The sequence below is a fragment of the Phaenicophaeus curvirostris genome, chromosome 8 (genome assembly GCF_032191515.1).
Source record: "Phaenicophaeus curvirostris isolate KB17595 chromosome 8, BPBGC_Pcur_1.0, whole genome shotgun sequence".
Lineage (NCBI taxonomy): Eukaryota > Metazoa > Chordata > Aves > Cuculiformes > Cuculidae > Phaenicophaeus > Phaenicophaeus curvirostris.
In genome coordinates this window covers 35,449,260-35,463,175 of record NC_091399.1, presented here as the reverse complement: position 1 = coordinate 35,463,175, position 13,916 = coordinate 35,449,260, and the positions used below count along the sequence as shown (strand labels likewise).

Here is a 13,916-nt window from a genome sequence, read left to right as displayed (position 1 = left end):
TGACAGGAACACATTTTATTTCTCATTAAAAATAAAACATGCATTTTAAATGACAGAAGTATATTTTTACCATGGACGGTACAGTAAGAAGAAATTACTCTCATTGCAACTATCTGGAAATCTGTTTTCCCTGCTGTTCCCAGATTACGTGACTCTGGATTAGAAGCTGTTCATATAAACGACAAAAGTATAATTTTACCATGGACGGTACGGTAAGAAGAAATTACTCTCATTGCAATTATCTGGAAATCTGTTTTCCCTGCTGTTCCCACATTATGTGATTCTGGATTAGAAGCTGTTCATGATGGAGCGATACTCTCTCTGATGTTCCACGAGTTTCAAAAACACTTCGTATTTCTTGTCATAAAATCTGCGTAAGAAAGTTAATTTTAACAAAGTCTGAGATTTCAACATTAAATCCCCTGTGATATCCACATTTCCTTCCTTCTCTTAGCATCAAAGATGTTCGGACGGGTTCCTAATCACAACCATTCCCAGGAGGGGAGCTCCCAGCATCTCCAGAGTGGTTTGAGGTGCTGAGGGACACGGTTTAGCGATTGATAGCAATGGTTTGACTCGACGATCCTGTGGGTCTTTTCCAACTTAGTGATTCTGTGATTGTTTGCACCCAGCTGAGTGACTTCAAGCTGTTAACTACAGCAGGGGGAGCCCGTGCCCCACCTGAGCCGCTCACGAACCCTTGGGAGTGGGGTGCACAAGCTCGGGGGGCTGCAGAAACCCCCGGGGGCGGCGGGGCTGGGCTCTAAGCAGCCCCGGAGGGGCGCACACACCGGGATTACCTCTTGTGCTCACGGCTGGGCTGCACGACTCTCCCAATCCTCCCCATCTTCTCCATGGCCTCCTAGTAAGAGACGAAAAGAAACTGGGAAAGCCTGCTTTGATTTAAAATACTTTTTGACAAGAACAAGATGTTTCAAAACCGATCGGAACATTACTGTGTACTTTGTTTCGGCTGAAGGGGCCAGATGGCACAAAATCTGTTCAATCCTATTATATAGTAGTCATGAGAATAAAGTACCGCAGACCCCTCCGTAAACCAAAATCTGTTCCTCTGCCGCTCTGGGAGTCCAATGCGGAACAGACTTATCTTTAGTTATTTACACAACCAAAGGAAATGTTCAACACTGCATCCCTGGAGGGGAGGCTTCTCAAATAAAATGATACTTTACATCAGATCCCTTAATCGTATTATTAAAGTATAGATTCCCTGCAGCAAGGAAGGTCTCCAGTGTGCTCCAGAAGCTAAAGGTAACTCACGAAGTTCTGCAACAGAGCCTCCAGCTGCCCTCACACTCCAGCCTAAAGGTGTAAGAGACAGACTTTGATCCTACTCTGCTTTTGGCCAAAACAAAGCCAAACAAAGGGATCTCACAGAATCCCTTGCAGAAGGACTCTCCAGTCACATGTGGAAGGGGAAGAGCGGATAATTCCACTCATTTCCTAATCTCTATAAGATTCTGATTTTCTGTGGATTCTCCTGAGCAGCCCCACCAGAATGAGACAATAATCACCGATGTCAACAGAGGATTGAGCTCTTGGGCAAGGGTGGAGGAGGCAGGCAAGGGCTATTTGCAGTGGAAGTTATTTCACGAGAAGCATTAAAGCAACAGCTTTCAGATGGAACGGTGTTGAACATAAAAGATCAGGATTCAAGAATCAGCGTCTGAAAAAAACTGCACCAGCACTCACAGTTTCTAGGCAGGGCCCTAAATCTGTTTTAATATTATTGCCTGAAGCGCAGCACTGAGGGAGTATCAGAATGACCCCTGGAGAACAGTCAGCCTGGGCTGCTGCTGGCAGCCATCTAGACAAACACCATGGCTAGATTTTTAAAAGGGTGGGGTGGTTTTATAGGCTGTAATATCTGCTGTAGTAAAACCTTTGCTTTCCACTATTGCAGCATTTTACAGCCAAGGATCTCCTAGAACTTTACAACATAGCTGAGCAATGTAAGCAGTTTCATCAGCCCAGGACAGGCAGGGATGCTCTGAGGATAAGCAAGATGTCACGTATGGTTTGCCATTTCCCCTATGTTAAAGAAATACAATCAAGACCTAAATGCCTGGATGTATGCAAGTTGCCCTGAAGCCAGCAGGTACTCCCTCCTTCTCCCACGCCCAGCAGTGTTTGCCCAGCTCAGCGCACCCTGCTAGGGATGCCAGCTGTGGGTCAGAGCAGCAGGCACCCCCAGCTCTGCCTGGCTGGCTGAGCCTGCACTACTACCCGCATGTTCCAGGTATTTGCTTCATTCTTCTGCATCAACACGTTCTTTTAAGCTCCCAGTCCAAATGTGCTACAAGAATAAGGAACACCTATTTTCTGCATTTGTCAGGTGATTAATACTGGGAGAAATCGTGGTTCTACCAATGTAAAAAGCACTGCCAGTGACAGCACAGTCAGGATTTCACTCTGCTAGAGTCTCTGAGAAAACTGCAGGGAGTATTTCTGTGCAATCATATGCCTACACACTTTCTTATGCACAGAAGTGGATTGTACTTTCGACTCCCTAAGAAACACCCTTGAAATAACTTTTCCAGCAAGATAATGTGTTCTTTTCTTTGGGACATGTGAGCCTGCTGGCACAGAGCCTTTGCATAGTAGCCAGATTAAAATACTGGCATGGAAAGGTTGATACCTTTCTCAGTCAGAGAAATGGGCATTTTTTTTCCCTGTTCTTTAACAGGTGATACTAGCTTAAGCATTGTTCCTGTTTACAATAGTCTACCTTTTCCAACTCCCTTACATGGCCAGCTGGATTTAGAGTATACCCAAAAATATGAATGAACACATAGAAAAAAAAAAATGCAGCTTTAAAGTAAGAGCCAATTCCCTCAGTTACAATCAACACTGCTTTTCCAGACAGCTTCATGTCTTACAGAAAACACAGGGCAAAAGCAAAGCCCCTTGAAGCACTCTTAACTAATGGAAAGAGTCACCTTGCCTTCTGCTCTCTGCTCTACACCTCTTTTTGAATTGCCCTGGAGATACTGCATGAAAAAGAAACCAAGGCTTCTAAAGGGTCTCAAAATCTCAGACAAATCCACTGTTTTTCACACATGAAACAAAAATGAAAGGGAGGGCCAAACTTTGCCATGTCTCCCCTTCACGCACACACAGGGGCTGCCTGCTGCTGCACGTTCTGGACAGCATTAAGAGAGCAGGACACAAACAGCACTGTGCCCAGGACACGTTCCATGTTCTGATTCTGCCATAAATACTCCACACACTCATGTTCTGCTTTACGCTGGGGCCTCTCATGACTTCCAGTGCTGAAAAATACATTACTGCTTCTTTAGGAAATAAGCCAGACTTTTGAGATAAACGTATCTTCAGGCAGGTTTTATTTTCATGCTGTTGCCCAGCTATCTACAGGTCTCCACAGACTGGTTTGAGGGAGAATGGACACAAATGCCAACTCCAGAAGTGTGGAAGGTGCGTGGGCAGCTTTCAGCACAGCTGCCTCACTGGCCACTGCAGCCACAGCCCTGGCTCAGGCTCCCTCCCACATGTTGCCTTGCTCTTACCTGCGCCTCCTCCCCACTGCTAGGGCCCAACATCTGCCATGGGCCAGGGCATCTGCCATGCTCCAGCTATCAGATCAAGTGCTTGGCAGCGGTGGTCTTCAAAGGGCCAAACCAAGGCTCCACGGGGCTGATGAAAGCCTCCCGTGCCCCCCAAACTTGAAACTCCTGGCAGTGAGGCCCCATTCTCTGACAGGCAGCTGGGAAGAGTCACTGATCTGACTTTATGGCTGGACACTATCATCTTAAGGGTCTTTTCCAACCTAAATGATTCTATGATTCCATGATGGGACCAGCAGCAGGACAGGCTAGAGAAGTCCCTAAAGGAAGACCTGATCTAAACTAGGGAACAGGGCCTGGCTGCTGGTTAACCCATCTATCCACATTTGGTTAAGAAGGATATGCCATTTCTTTCCAGTTTATTAGGCAAAATACTTCTGCCTTTTTAAATCTACTGAAAATACACAGGCCTTTGAAAATCCACATCATTAAGGTTTCACAGCAACTACCATGGTAATGCAGAATAACATGTTAAGATAATACACAGCCAGCAATTTTTAACAACTCACTCATTCTACGTTGCTCAAAATATCCTAAATAAATTCCCTCTCCTAATTTACATTTTGGTTGTGTGTATTTTTGTTTTTTAAAGTCAGTTTAGTCATTGTTAGTTTGAACAAAAAACTTTACTCCCAGAGGATAGTCTTTTCAACAATTTTCTGGGGACAAAGAGGAACAGAACATTGAAAATATGAATTTATAATGAAATCAGGAACAAAGGAACATTAGAATCGCATTACTGAATCAGATCAACCTTGTGCACTGTTCCGTCTCCAACAAAGCCTTAAATATAGCAAAGTGATAATACTGCTGTTGAGAAATTGTTTGTTTGAGGGTTGACATCCAAATCCATAATTCCAGTCACCAAGAATTTCACAGTCTTAATTTGAATGGCGCTCTATCTTCTTTGTTTGCCAGTCTAGACAGTACAATGAATACAGTGATTTAAACACAATGAATTCTCTCTTAAAACAAAATATTTTGTAAAATTGCTTTTTAATCATTTCTTTTCTCTCTTTCTATAAAGGCTATGCTATAAATAAACCCTGAAAGTTCACATTTGATCGTCATTTCTAAAGCCTGGGCAAGAGGCAAGTGAAGGGTTTACACAGAAAAAAAGAGAGGCACTGTGGAGCAGAAATAAAGGGATGCATTCATGATTTCTAACCTTTTGTTAGAGTGTCAAAGCTGAGACAGATACAAGCCAGTAAACACTCTGCTTACCATGGAGAGAGTTAGTCAAACAGGGTTACCCTGCCTGGGACAGAAGGAACACAGGCCCAGGGAACCAAACCCTCCAAGGCTCACCAGTGCTTCAGAACAAGGTGGCATTTTGCTGCTGGAAGAGTGACCTAGCCAGGAAGGTCAGTAGTCATTCAAAATCATTCAAATTCATTCGGTACTGGCAGCTGAATTCTGCTCTTCAGCATGATCTGGGGCAGGGGACAAGTTTGAGACACCAGGGCAGCCTCAATAGGCTGCAGGTCTCCCAGGGAAACTCTGCTTGGAACCCAGAGAAACCCCATTTCCTAGAGAGACCCTCTTTTGACACAGCACGTTAAAGCTGGAAATGTCAACCATTGTCCCTTCAATAACAGAAAGGAAAGGGGGTTTAACACTGTGGCAGCTGCAGTGCAGCAGGCTACTCTGCTACATGAAGAGGCACCAGGGAAAGCAGCAAGCTTGGCATCAGGAGTCTGCAGGAGGTGCTTACAGGGACTATCTTCAGATCAGGAGACAGGTCTTCTCCAATTCCCTAGCCAATGGGCTCCTGCAAGGGCTATCCCTGAGCACCCAGCATGATCCTGCTCATCCTCTGGGATGAGCAGCCAATCCCCCTTGGGACTCCAGAGGTAGCCACAGAAGATAAACCCACTTGTGAATGATCCTTCAGTCTGATTTTCAATAGTGACTCAAGGACTTATGTGGCTGAATATTACTGAAAATTAATGGGATGAAGGCCCTTAAAAACATACATCAAACGAGAAATCAGATACAGAGATATCAGTCTTTAGTAAGAAAGTTGAGTAACAAAATACCATTGAAATTTATGAGCTGGGAACATCAACCGTGTTAGGAATTTGGACTTTTGCTTTATTTAGATCCTTTAAAAGTTGTATCCAAAGTTAAATGGCTGAGGCATTTGGGCACAAAAACAATTTCCCAGTTGCGTTCTCCCCGCTCACTCATTTTGACAATCCCAAGAAATGTTTGGACTTTTCCTCAGCACAGATATTAACAGTGAAAAAAACCCATGTATCATCTAAATAAAGTTTTACTGTACAGTTTCAGTAGTTGAAAGCATTTGGCCTGCACATACAAAAGCAAAGCTCACCAAATGGTATGGATATACCGTGCTTCCGTTACAGCAACAGCACGCCAGCCGCTTGGAGGAAGGAGACTTAGACTATGTGAAAAGCAAGAAGGTACTCCAATGCAAATCAAGCAAGTTTTCTCTATGAATGCTGCTGGTTAATGGCTTGTCCAGCAACAGCCAGGGTTCTGCTGCACCAAGAATTTGGCAGGTGTAAGTAGCTTCAAATGAACAGACTGACTTTCTTTAAGCTTCTAAGTCCTTATAACAAATACAGTAAATAATGTTATATGCAATAATTTTTACACTTCAGCAGTGAAGAACCTCTCTCGCTCATCGCTATTCCACACACATAAGCTGAGAAAACAGATGCTAACTAACATAATTTTAAGAAGTCCAGTCACAGATATATTTGTAATTGAGGGGATAAATAGATTTCTTGAAATGCTGATGCTCAAGAAATACTTTTAAATTTTTCTGAGAATTGTAAGCAAGGCTGCTATTTTCTTATAGGCTTTTATTTAGCAATTGCTTACCCAATACCTTGGAGATGCAAAATTCATCTTATCTATGCTTACAGGAGTTTCATGAGTGTATTTATGTAACAGAGCCCTAGCAGAACATTACTTTTTAGTGGTATATGACTGCATGAAGAAAGCATGTGATAGACCATATGCAATATTTTTCTAGTATTTTTTTTCCCCCGCTTAAATTTGTTTGAGTTATAGGGGCAGATCTTGGCAGTGTGCACAAAGCCCAAAATCTGTAACTCAATTCTCTGTGGTATTCTGAATGGAATGAGCCAAGTTTTAAAACACATTATGGATAAATACTAGAGTCTGGCAAAAATTTCACACCTAAGACCAAAGTGTGAAAATTTGGCTTTCATTTATTTAGTGAAAAGGTGGAAAATTTCACACAAGCTTGTATTTTCCTTTTGCTTTGTTCCAACATAGATTTCTGTGTTTGTATCAAACCTCAGAGAGTGAGTGTGTTTTTGTCTGTGTCTGTGAGACTACAGAGAAGGAGGGAGAAGAAGAGGATGGAAGGATGGAGGTCCAGCATGCAGGACACCAGCTCAGGACTTGAGTTCAAGGAAACTTGAGTTTGAGGAAAAGTCACTGGCCTGTTGAATCTCACTTCCCATACATTTCATAACAGCACGAGCCCATCTTAGAGGAGTATTTTACGCATTTGTTCATCAAAGACACCTACTGTGGTGGAGGGAAATCAGACAGGTAACTTAGGAGAAGTCTAAAATTATTCTACCCCTAAACCATCCAACTTCAGTTGACAAGGCCAAGTGCATGAGCCTTGGATGGATCCTCAGCACGATGACAAGGTAAGTTTTCTGGCTCAAGCACTGAATCAGGATCTAGAAAGTTTGCAACAAATTCCCTGAGTTATTTGGGACATGTAATTTACTCTTAATTTTCAGTAACCTCTCTCTGAAATGGGCTATGCCCATTGTTTCCCCCCAGGTTTGGTTTGGCTTGGCTTGCACACACCGCCTGTAAACTAGGTTTGCCCCTAATTTTGTACTGTGGGTGGTACGTGGAGGCCTCAGTCCCACAACAGCCCTCTCTGCCACATTCAAGTGTGTATCACTCAACCTGCCCTGTACTGCACGAGCATGGTTTTCTCTCTTTAGTATCAGAGACAAGAAGAAATGGAAAAGAGATAAGGTAGCAGTAGCGACAAGTGCAGATAAGGCCACGATAGACTTCTACCTTCAGGGTAACAACATTTACTCTGCTTCAGCGACTACACTGAATGTCAGACAGGCTGTGGCCACTACAGCTCAGTGTCACACAGAGCTCGTGCTTCAGCCAGGCTCCCCAGCCAACAAACAAAACCAGAGGAGGAGCAGCAGTGGCAAGGCAGCTGCTGTAAAGGGTGCTTGTTCTGCTAGTGATGATATTAATTGCTTATTCCGCAGACCAAATTTAGAATGGGATGAGGGTCAGCTATGATTGCCACATCATCTATCAGCTGGAAACTATGTTTGGGTCTAAGCTCCAGCCATACTGCTACTAAATATAGGTTGTTTTGTTGTTGATTTGACTCTGCACTCCCTTGAGTTGACTATCAGTTGACTATCAAATAATTAAGCAGTTTGCTTTGTGAGGGCTCCGCTGCTGGCACCTCTCAGTGTCCAAAGCTGCTTGGATGCAAACTTGACAGCTTAGCAAGAGTTTCAGCTTACCCAGGCAATGGAAAGACCCCAAGTGTTTAGCTCCTGTTTCAGTTTCACAGGTTGCTGGCACTGGGTGCCATGAATCAACAGTCTGCGGGCAACACCACACACAGATGTTGTAAAGCGGACATACACTTCATGAATAAGCTATACAGAGTTTCTCCATATAAACCACATGAAAATACACTGATTTAATCCACTTTTTAGGCCTGGAAACATGCTGACAGGCAGCTCTGTTTAACAGAAAGCAAGCTCACCTGGAAGTCAAGAGATCGGATTCCTACATCAGATCCTGATTCAGAGGAGTGCACTACAGCTCTAAGCTAAATCAGCCTTCTCCATACTCATTGCTGCTGGTGATGGACTACGCTAAGTCTGGGAGTGCTGCCCTTCCACACAACCTAGAACAAGTAATTTTGCTTCCCTGGTTCCTTTCTCAGCCACTTCTTGCAGTACCTGATCTAAAGCTTTTACCCCCAATTCTAGGTGATGCAACATTTGGGGCAGGTAGGCAGGTGTGTGCACAACAAAATAAATGAGCTGGACAGAAAGCAGGAGTCATTTGAACAGGGGAGGGTACAACAGAGAAGTCAAACAACATGCATCCACACAGGGTATCCCAACACTGGACGGTGAACTTAACACAGTATTTAGTTCAACTGCATCACTTCCTTTAAGGTGCAAAATTTAGATTTATTCAGCTGATTTCTATACACATTCATGCTGAACGTACAGCTTTCCTTGTGTTCAGTCATTGAGTTCAAACTTTTATTTGCCATCTGGTAATGGATTGGAGTTTACTGGGGGGAGGGGATAGGAAAGGGGTTTTTTTTTTGCATCTGTATTTGCTTTATGAGCTATGGCTAAGGCATCATTTACACATGGGGAACTGGATCAGGTTCTCTCAATTCTTTCCATATGTTCACTTATGCTGTCAAAACATTTTTTCGATCTAATTAATCTGTACACGTCTCTGCTCATTTCTCCACTCAGTGTGTTTTAGCATTTTGGGAGTATTTAGCTGGGATTTTGTCAAAAAAACAATTTCTGCCTACACTTTGCTTTAGGGTTACTCCATCAAGACAATGAAACTATTCATATAATTTCACTCTTCTCCATCTAATTATTCTTTCCCTCTTTCCAACATTGCCAAGGAGACTCTCCCTTTCTCCTCATCTTTCAGATGTACTTTTTGCCATGCTCCAGTGCCAACACCTAAGGTTAATGAGGGAAATCCCTGCTGTGAGTTGTGATTTGGAATTATTTTTTATCTGGTTAACCTGATGAATGTTTTACTATTAAAAAAAACTGTACCTCAGAAATATGCTTACCTTTTACCTAATCTGGACTGCATTTGGGAAACTGCCCTGGGCAGGGACTCATAAAAAAAAAAAGAGACCTTTAAAAAAAAAAAGTCCTTCACTACTGTAAACCGGTAGAAGTTTGAGATATTAAAACAGAGAGTAAAAATGTATTAAAATTTGAAGAGAGCCTTTCTGGTAACCTTACAGACATCCTATCTCCAAGAAAACCTAAAATATCACTTAGGGGAAAACTGGTATCTTATAGATATTCAACGCGCAGTGGGCAGAGAGTAAAATGTAGAAGAAACGAGAAGTCCATTAAGAGTTTAGAGCTGGACTGCATAGCTATTCCACCTTCTGAAGCACAGTCAACTACAGAGGGCATTTGGTTTCCTTGCCCTGATTGTCACAGGCAAGGAGTTAGCAATCTTTTCTAGCACATTGTTCCAGAAAGCATTGTCTTTGCTACATCAAAGGATAAAAGTGACTAAACTTAGTGAGAGCTGAGGCAAGGCATACTGACCAGCTGATGAAATTGTCCTGTTTTGCTAAGAAACAGGTACTCTAGGTCTTCTCTAGGTCTGAAAATCAGAGGTAGCGAAGGATAAGAAGGTACCTTCTCATTTGCTCTTCGGCCACTAAAACAGTCCCTGAAGAAGAGTGCGCTTTAGATGCTGCATACATATTGATACAAAATTTTAGATAGCTCTCATTTCTCAAAAACCTGGAAGGCCTGGTCTGACTGGTGGGACAGCCAGTCTGTTGCCAAATGTGCTCCAAGAGCAGCAAGGAGGAATCCCACCTGAACCATGGGATTCCTGTGGACACAGATTTTAGAGAGATTTATATGAGGAAATGGCAATAGCCACATCAGAATAGCTGTTTTGCTCCCCTTGCTCCTAAAAACTTGGCTTGTATCTCTTGGAGATCATTGGGAAATGGTAAATACAGTTCTCTTTAGCATTAAAACTTCTCTGTAAGTTGGAACACTTTTCTATGCACAGCCTCTCCGCAAATTGCAATTATATTAACTGCATAGAAAAACCTGTAGGCACCAACTTACACAAATGCATTGGGAAGAAACTGTTCTTGTTGGTAAACGTCAAATGTTACTCTTGTCACTACTCCAACTATCTGTCAGGCCTGACATTTTTCTATACAAAACCAAATCCAAAGGCTGCTCCAGAATCCTAAAAGAACTTTTGATTACAGTAATATTGCATAACCCCTTTTAATGAGCAAATCTAAACCTGCCACCCAGCATTGCCAGCAGGGATTTTTAAAGGTATCTGAGGCATCTTTTCTTAGGAGACCTTCTAAGAAAGCGTTTGTATTCATTTGGTACATAGAAAAAGAGCACATTTTATAATTGACTGTGCCCAAAACAATAGCTGGTTCTGTCTGAAAACACACCAGTTAGAATTAAAAGTGCAGTTTGCATGTGAGTGAGTCATCAAGTGGTAGCAGAGTTTGGTTGGCTCACAGCCTGAGATCAAATATAGCACTATCCTGTCTGAGGCATTACCTTTAAAGCGGAGGTCTTGCAGAGAGAAGCACACCAGACAGTCTCCACTTTCCCACCTCCAAATTCTGGCTAGCTGGGCGAGGTGATGAGCTTGTTTATAAGCTGTCCTTCTTATCTCCAAGAAAGGCAAACAGCACCAAATCCCCTCAGAGGGCCGTTCTCACCTTACAACACCAAGCTGGTCACCAGTCCTACTTGTACTTTGCTGCCCCTTACTACTCCCCACTTTTATGAAGCCCCCAGTGAGCTGCACCATGTGGCTCCTATTTCCATTGCCCTTGAACTGCTTATGGGGGAAAGCTCTTCCCAGCACAACTTCTGTGACTATAAGGAGGGCAGTCAGAAACGTCACCTCCTGAATTTTAATCTTGGACAAGCCACCCCAGCTACCTGCACCTCAGTTTCTCATATATTCCATGGGACTCAATAACACCACTACATTAATACCAAACACTTACAAAGGAAATCTACCCTATATGGGACACAGCTGAAGAAAAACCACTTTGTGCCTCATGATTCAGCTGATCCTAAGAACTGAGCCAATTCCCTCTACTGAGGATCTGGCCTTTCATTTAAAGACAGCAAGCTCAGAGAAGAGATTAATAGCAGAGACTTAAATGGCTCATGGAGCTTTTCACTTATAGGTCACCAACCAGAAACCCAGTGAGGTCAGCGAGTGTTTGCAAGTTATCATGGTATGTAAGCTTTTTATAGTGTCCTTTGCAAAGAGAACTTATAGGTTTCGAATTATTTTTAATTGTATGCAGTTTTCACAACATGAAACCCTCCATTGTTACAGCTCAGTCACTGTTAACTCTTTGCAAAGCTACACAGAGAAACTGCCATCACTGTCACCACCTGAACAGCCTGCATTTAAAAATCTCACTTGAAGAAGTGTCCTAACTGTGAACTGAGCCTGGATGACCTCTGAGTGCCTTTCCTAGCCTGTGGTATAGGCACAGCCATGAGAGGAAAGTTGTGCTGCAGCTGCACATACTGTTCCTCACTTGTGCATAAATTGGGAAAGGCAGAGCCCAGCTCTGCAGGGTTGTTCTTTACTCCCCACAGTGACTCACTGGGTCTGCTCATAGAGAAAGATAAGTGTGTGTGCTGGCAGTATCACAGGCCTATTCTTTGCAGAAAGAACTTTCTGAAAGAAAAAACAAAACAGAAGAAGCAAAAATGAACAACTATATCATTATCTAATGTGCTGAGATCTCAGCAGAGATCTTCAAAGATCCATATTGTTTACAGCAGCTGATGAATCTAACAAGTGCTGAAGCTGTGCTCTCGCTTAAAGTGCTAACATATTTACAGTTTTCAATCCTGTCCTTAGTGCTTATCTGTCATTCCAAGATGAATGCTCCTTTTGTACAAGCTAATTATTTGCACAGATACTTCACTAGCATGAAATCCCAGATCTGTTTAGCTTTTCCACTACCAGCAATATTGTACTTTGGAAATTGCTTAATACAGCAAGTCTTGAAAAAAAAAAAGCTAGATTTTGTTCAAGGCTATTTCTTCAGGTGTGACAAGTCTAGAATGGGAGGAGAAAAGCTAAATTAATTTTATCTGATGAAAGTCTTAATTTTACTGTACAACTTTTCTAAACACCCTTACTGGTCTGTCTTGGTTACTGGTATTAGAGTAATGTGTGAAGAGCTATATAAAATCAGACTGAATTAATAACAGATCTAGCTAAACTGCTTGAACCGAAGCAGTTTTCCCATGCTTAAAAATCTTTTGTCTATATATAATACATGACAAATTTGGTAGGATCCCATCCTGCCCACTCTTCTTCCAACAAACGGTAGGACCATGTGCAACTGAAAAGCTGTCAGTCATTTCATTTTTACAGGAATAGAAGGAATGCAGGCTATTCTACAACTCAGTAACTTAATTAAAAAAATACAACCCAGACATGCAAGAAATGGACACAGTTATAACAAGGAGGTCTTATCCTGTTGAATGTTTTACATTACATTCATTGGGTTACTGACCTGTCACAAACCATTTTCAGATGCAAATCAAAAAAGGCTCAGCAATGCAAGATGGATGTTGTTTCTATTAGTCCTGATCCCACCGCAGTCAGAAAGCATAACATCTGATTTTCACAAGTCTCCAGAAAATACCTTCAAGTGCAGTTTAGAAGGCTCCGTGCTGGAGCAAAAAAGAGCACCAAGTCTCTCAGTTATGTATTAGACACAGCTTTAGAGATCTGAAGCTACATGCCGACCTTGAATTAGCCTTTGTTGTTCCTAAGGAATTGCCAATACTAAACATGAATTAACTTGTGCTTTAAAGTATGTAGTGTCCCATTCCTGTCCAAATACTTTCAAAAACCAATAAGTCACGAATGATCTAAATATTAAAAATTGATAAAAACTCCTGAGTTGTAGTCACGTCATACTATATAAGCCACCTTTCATATGACATACGTATAAATGAAAATTACCACACATCATAAACTGTTTGCAGTTCTAAAGTAAGATTTTATTTTCCCATTCAGAAGTCAAAAGACTTTCCAATTACCTGCAACCAGGTTGTGAGTTTACTGGCTTTTTCATTCTTAATTATTTTAATACACCAAAGCAACATTAGCATCATAATTCATTTTCTTTGCAATATACATTCTATCATCTTTAATACAACTATAAAGCCAGTCTCTGAGATACTTAAACATCACTAAATCAACTTCACAAATCAGCTGGATGAAGAACAAAGTTAAAAACTTGCCCAAAGTCACAAAGTCAGTGGCAAAGCCAGGAATAAACCCCTTGTCCTCTGACTCTCAAGTTACACAACATACGTTCTTTTTCTCATTGCAAAATTCTGCTTTTATTTATACTGAAGCAAACTCAGAAGAACTTGATATTTCAGTGGCTTATGTTAGATTTGAACTAGTACGGCCAATGAGTCTGACCCAATACACACAGTATCTCCCATTACCAGGCTGCTAACAAGAACTATATTA

General features: G+C 42.0%; 1 protein-coding gene across 6 annotated transcripts in view; it reads right to left on the bottom strand.

Moving 5' to 3' along the window:
• Window positions 1-13,916, bottom strand: part of FGGY (FGGY carbohydrate kinase domain containing) — a 133,948-nt gene continuing 120,032 nt past the window's right edge. For 4 of the 6 annotated variants that reach the window (XM_069861919.1, XM_069861923.1, XM_069861922.1 and 1 more), the window contains 2 exons: window positions 801-862; window positions 1-370 (listed from right to left, as the gene is read on the bottom strand). In XM_069861919.1, coding sequence (XP_069718020.1) covers window positions 289-370; window positions 801-862 — 144 coding nt within the window. In that variant the 3' untranslated portion in view covers window positions 1-288. Of the gene's footprint in view, window positions 371-800; window positions 866-13,018; window positions 13,201-13,916 lie in introns of those variants that run through there. The other 2 variants (XR_011337807.1, XM_069861921.1) reach the window with 2 other exon arrangements.